The sequence below is a fragment of the Telopea speciosissima genome, chromosome 11, assembly GCF_018873765.1.
Source record: "Telopea speciosissima isolate NSW1024214 ecotype Mountain lineage chromosome 11, Tspe_v1, whole genome shotgun sequence".
In the NCBI taxonomy this organism is placed as follows: domain Eukaryota; kingdom Viridiplantae; phylum Streptophyta; class Magnoliopsida; order Proteales; family Proteaceae; genus Telopea; species Telopea speciosissima.
The window spans coordinates 23,400,920-23,406,523 of record NC_057926.1 but is presented as its reverse complement, the minus strand read 5'-3'; the positions used below and the strand labels follow the sequence as shown (position 1 = coordinate 23,406,523).

At 39.5% G+C, this 5,604-nt stretch overlaps 1 protein-coding gene across 2 annotated transcripts; it reads right to left on the bottom strand.

Annotated features, from left to right (window-relative positions):
- Nucleotides 1-1,466: 1,466 nt before the first annotated feature.
- Nucleotides 1,467-5,186, bottom strand: LOC122645484 (BTB/POZ domain-containing protein At5g03250). Of its 2 annotated transcripts, XR_006330461.1 has the most exons (5): nucleotides 4,738-5,186; nucleotides 3,961-4,030; nucleotides 2,571-3,788; nucleotides 1,659-2,270; nucleotides 1,467-1,592 (listed from the first exon to the last, which is right to left on the bottom strand). XR_006330461.1 is itself a non-coding variant. In XM_043838795.1 (4 exons), the coding sequence occupies exons 1-4, from the start codon at nucleotides 4,794-4,796 to the stop codon at nucleotides 1,749-1,751; spliced, it is 1,869 nt and encodes a 622-aa protein (XP_043694730.1). In that variant the 5' UTR covers nucleotides 4,797-5,186; the 3' UTR covers nucleotides 1,467-1,748. The 2 variants fall into 2 exon arrangements, 1 of the variants encoding a protein (XP_043694730.1); XM_043838795.1 differs by having other exon boundaries at nucleotides 1,467-2,270.
- Between the last annotated feature and the right edge of the window lie 418 nt (nucleotides 5,187-5,604).

Genomic DNA, 5,604 nt, shown 5'->3' with positions numbered 1-5,604 from the left:
CTGTACTAGACGAGAGGTGGTTCTGGTGTTAACCATGATGGACCTTCGTAAGGATTGTTCTTCGTTTCCCATAGATGGCGCCTAATGTTTCCAACAGAAACAATCTTCTTCCTCACAAACAATCCCTGCACCTGAAGATTAAGTCAGTATTCTGAAAAACATGAGAATTGGGAAACAAATGAATGGCTCCAAATCCCTTACCTCTTGCCCTTGCAACTGTATTTATAGGTTTCAACATGTAGGTCCCTTGATGGTCAAGTAACTCTGAATCAGCAAGAGTCTTGATAGAGATGGAATTCCTAATTTTGGGGATTTTCCCCTTTCACTACTGTATTCTGAAGATGTGTGCAAGTCGTGATAGGTGTTAATTGTGGAGGCCAATCTTGTTGATTTGCTTTTTTTTGTGGAGAATTCTCATTAACCACATGTGTAATTCAATCACACCTTTATTATGCCGCGTGTCAGCTATTCATTGGGTAGAGATAATTATCCACATCACTATGTATAGTAGGAGTGGTAACTGAGGACTCTTCTTAGGATTTCTCACATCTTCTATGTATATACAGATTCAATAAATCGGCTCATCATGGATGACCTTACACTCACACGGTCACTAATCTTGCTGTTAAAATTTTAGTCCCAATGAGGAAAGGAAATGGCTTCCCATCAAGCATCTTTTTTTTTTGTTTCTAATGAAAATATATTCAGTACAGCCACCATACAAATCAAACAAGTTTGACTGTAGCTCATTTTGGGTGATGCCAAAGAAGTTGTACGTAAACAAGAAAATTACTTAACCCTTTTTTTCTCGAAAAATTACTAACATTGTTGATGACATTTTAACATCACAACCCCCCCCCCCCCCAACTATTAGATTCAGTCCTAGGAATACTAATGGATAGTGTTAAAAGGCAAAAACTGCTTTCCAAGAAATGATTTCCCCAAAGCAGGGCCTTTCGACCTCTGATTACTTCCATTCATTCTAACATTTTCGTTTTCTTTTTCTTTTTTCCAGAAATCCATTCTCACATTTTGAATAATGTCATCCCTATTCTTTGCATTGTTCTGAAGATGACTCTTCACAAGTGCTGTTCCAAGCACTCCTCAAACAATTCCAAAAGCTGTTCATATTTCCCGAATGCCCTGAAGAAACAGACAGACAAGTTCCTCGGGTTTTGTAAAGAATACCAAAATAGTCAAATAATTTACAATAGTAAGCTTCTCCTAGATGTATTTTCTTGAAATACAAATAGGACAATTCTAAACAGTCCAAATCAAAGTCATCGAGATCACTTTCGTTGGAAATATTTTTGGAAAAGATGGTATTGATTCTTTACACATGACCTTCTTATTCCATTCTCAGGAACATTTTTTCCTATATTAGAGTCATTCCATCATTTTTGGCAACTACAATGATAGAGCAAACATTGCTTAAGCAATGAACTTAATTGATTGATCAAATCAGGTTAATTTAAAACCAATACCACAAAAGAATTTGGAGAAAAATCAAGAATCTATTATAGATTAAATGAAATCACAAGGTTGCTTCTAAGCATAATACAGTCATTTTGATGATTAAATATTCAACAAATAAAAGAATCAAAGCTAATGCACTTTCAACCAATTAAAGAATTAAAGCTACTGCACTTTCAACCAATTAAAGAATCAAAGCTAATGCACTTTCAACTAGTGAAGTAGTGAAGAGATGTGTGGAAACAATGTTATTCTGTTAGCTTGCAGTTTCTAAATCAATTAGCCATCTCACCATTCTGATCTTGCTGTTCATTCACAGGTGGTGCTTGTGTGGATGGTTTTGGCGGTGGTGGTGCTTTGGATTTGCTAGGCTCAGACTTTAGTCCAAATCCGAACTTTCTAGCGAAGATATTCCAACTACTCCTTGTCTTCCCCAACTTCTGGATCTCCTCTTTCATGCTTGAGCATTCCTTCTCGAGCTCAGAGACCCGCGCTTTCATGTCGTCAATTTTAACAGCTTGATCATGAGTAGGATTTTCCTGAGACGACCCTTCATGCTTGTGGAGTGAGAGGTTCCCATGTGAGTTTTGGGAGTTCTCAAGGTTGTCAGAAACAAAGAACCAGCCGGCAATAGAAGTGCGGAGCCGAAGCTGCTCAAAGAATAGGACTTGGACAATTAATCGGAGAGGTAGCCTCTCGTTCTGTGCTGCATGGGTGCAGGCCTCCAAAGAGAGCTTTTGGCAGTTCATGATCCTGCATAGCTGCTCCCTCTCAGAGTCTGTCAGCCAGGGATGTGACTGAAGTTGAGAAATGTGTTAGTAAACATACATAAATGCAGTATGAGAGTTTTCCAAAAAACTGAATTCATTCCATATAGTTTTTCAAATGATTCAATCATAACAGTTAAAGAGCAACAGTTCATTTACCGTTGAGATCCTTAATTATCATTCGAACAATGATGAATCTCTGTTTTCAAATGCTATCAAGACAAAATGATTCCTCTTCATTTGGTTACAGAGTCATCCTAAGCAACTGATTTGCATTGACTGGCTACTGAAACAACAGTCGGGGAAAAAAGAAATCAGAAACTTTGGTACCTTGAGGTATATATCAATTGCACGGTAGAGGCCATCATTAAGTGGCCTAGCATAATCTGGAATCACAGCTGCTAATGCTTGAAACTTTGGAAACTTCAAGTTTACATCAGATGCCACCTCTGCAAGGTACTCATCCACTAGCTTGGCAACCATTGTAATTGGGGTCAGCGAAGGGGACCCTTCTAACTGTGACTCATCCACTATACAAGGGGAAGAACCAGCAGCAGCATGATCCACCGACATGTAGTGATCAAGAATCCGCTGAACACAGTCAATATCATGAAATGTCTCCACCGAGTAGCCCATGTTTGGTATGAGAAGATCATCCAACGTAGCTTGGTCCAACTGAGCTCCCACCCTTTTCTCCAAGTTCTCTCTACATGATGGGCTTGCATGTAAGATCATGGCAGTACGGAGCAAACCAAGCAGGAACTTGGTCGGTGCAACTCCCTTTTGATTGGGCAGTAACTCCACAATCTCTTCGAGGAGAACCCGCTGATTGGCCTCAGAAGGGGCAGAAATAGCAGAACCAGGGATCACACGGTTCACATTCTCACTGATGTTTGAATACCTACTTAGAGGAAGATATCTTGTTGCATACAACATGAGGGACCCAGCAATATTCTCAGGCTTCATGCCTCTCAATTCAATGGCAAAGATTAATCTTTTATAGATTGGAAAACTGAGGAAGGACACATCCTCATACCACCAATCTTCACTCACATGCTTTGGCTTTGCTGCTGTGCCTATTCCATTCCATAAGACAGTACCCCCAGGGCTATGCATGCTAGTGCGTCCTGACGCAGACAAACTGAATAAGCTAGGGTCGGCACAAGCTTTCATTGCCAAGGAGTCAATGCATCTCGAGACAATGTGGAGTTCTTCAGCATATTGAAGAACTTCCTCACACATATCAAGAACTTTGACTGAATCTGCCCAATTGCCAAATATCTCATTAAGGAAATTCTCTGTTTGAAAGATCAGATTCCCCTCTCCATGCTCTTCAGTCATCTGAAGGTGTTCGGCTGCACACCTAAGACTAACTACATTAAGGGAAGTAAGTTCTATTTTAATCCCATAACAGAATTTGGCTATGAGCTCAAACACCTTGGCTCCACCGGGTATGTCATGAAGCCGCAAAATGCAGCTTTGTCCATCATTATTAGAGGCTTCTGCAATCAGCTTTTCTAAAACCCCACTCCTGGAAAGCAAAGGAAACTGCAAGAAAGAACAAATCCAGAGGTAGGGGGTAACAAAATGGAAAGTTAAGAAGATATCCATGTGAAATAACTCACAGAATATTACTAATGACAGGAATAGATATATAGAAAAGAACAGCATAATGGGTGTAGTAAAATAATAAACTTTGCCATTAGAGGGTGAAACACACTTTGTGAAGCTGAAAGGACAATTCTCCACATTCGATTACAATGTCGCATGGAAGCCCATTTGCACAAAACCTGTGATCAAGGATGTTAACTTCTTTCTGGCAAGATTAGATGAAGAATACAACATTTAAAAAGAAAATGCAGATCCAATCCTACATTCTAAGTGAAGGTTTATTTAACTTCATCAAAATCCATGTGAAAGGCCATACTGACTAGTATGGAAAACAAGATTTTGAACCTAGCCCATTGTTTTAAAATCAAGAGCTACATCAACTGTGGAGGAAAATAGTACATGAATTAGAGTATAAGAATGCCACATCGAATTATCCATATAAATGATAAATAAGTTGCACCCAAAACATCAAGACTCAAAAGCTGAACACCATCATCACTAACCAGCAGTAATTCATTTGTGATCATAATCCACCCTTTCGAGGAGAAAAACTTGAAAAAATTATTTTTTTTATTTTTTTTTTTTTTTGGGGGGGGGTGTGTATAAGATAAGGACATATAAATGTTGATCCTCCTTGGGAAGGCTTAACAACATGACCTATGCATCCAAACCCTTTAGTAATGTAATGAGGAACATCACTTCAGCTCAAATTGTGTCATCAGTAATTAATTTAATTCAACAATCAGGAGAGGAATAGGAAAGGTTTTGAGAGTATCCAGACCTTAATTTTCCTAAACAAACAAAACGAAGCATTTCAAAACAAACTATGTTAAACAGAGAACAAGAAATCCAGACAGAGAGAGAAATGAAAAACAGTTTCTCTCACCAGGTATTCCCTTCACGACGGAAGGCTTCAGGTTTAGAGCCCAGCTTCATGCATGCCATATAATGTAGTTAGGAGGATTTGAGAAACCTAAAAGCATTAAGAAACATGGAAGGACAGAGATGGAAGAAATAAACGAAAAGGGAAAGAAAGGGAAGTGAAGAACAACGATTGTCTTTTCTTGTTTCAGAGATCAAGAGAGAGAGGATACTAAGATTTGGAAATGGTCTTCAAAAACATCCCAAGTGGATCGGAGATCAAAACAATGGGGTTGCTTTAAGCTTTTGGGCATAAAATAATCAATACAAACAGAAAATCTGCCACGTATAAAGGGCTGATCTGTGAGACACAAGGTCTGAGGATAGGAGAGACGTACTTCCATGGATGCATGCATGAGGAGATTGGATATGTTAAGACTCGAACGGAAATCAAACCAAAACCCTAAGTTTCGCAACTGTTCTAACTTGTGTCGTGTTTCCCGCTCTTCTCGTTCCAGAGTTTTCATGATGTGAAGCTCGATAGAACGCCAGACAAGTAAGAACCGGTCCTTAGTTCTTAAATTGGTCGGATCAGTCCATGGCTTTTAAGTTGGTCGGACCAGTCATTGAACCAGTTCAAATGATACAAGGGCCTAGGCCTGTTTGCCATTCCACGAACATGGACAAGCGAGTACAGCAAGCACGGTCTCAGTCAAACCCGGTTCCGGGGTATCAATTTTTTTTTTTTTTTGGTAAAAATTAAATTTATTGTGGACCAGACCAAGAAAAAGCCGAGGCATCCAAGTTACACAAATCTTGGAGCCAAGAAGTAGAAATGGGCCAAGCTGTCTTACATGGCAGAGACAGCGCCCTCCTAGCTAGAGAGTCGGCA

Coding starts and splice junctions, on each gene's coding strand:
- LOC122645484 (XM_043838795.1), bottom strand. CDS start 4,796: ATGGCATGCATGAAGCTGGGCTCTAAACCTGAAGCCTTCCGTCGTGAA. Junction 4,031..4,737: donor CGTCGTGAAGGGAATACCTG/GTGAGAGAAACT, acceptor CCTTGATCACAG/GTTTTGTGCAAATGGGCTTC. Junction 2,271..2,570: donor CAATTGATATATACCTCAAG/GTACCAAAGTTT, acceptor TCTCAACTTCAG/TCACATCCCTGGCTGACAGA.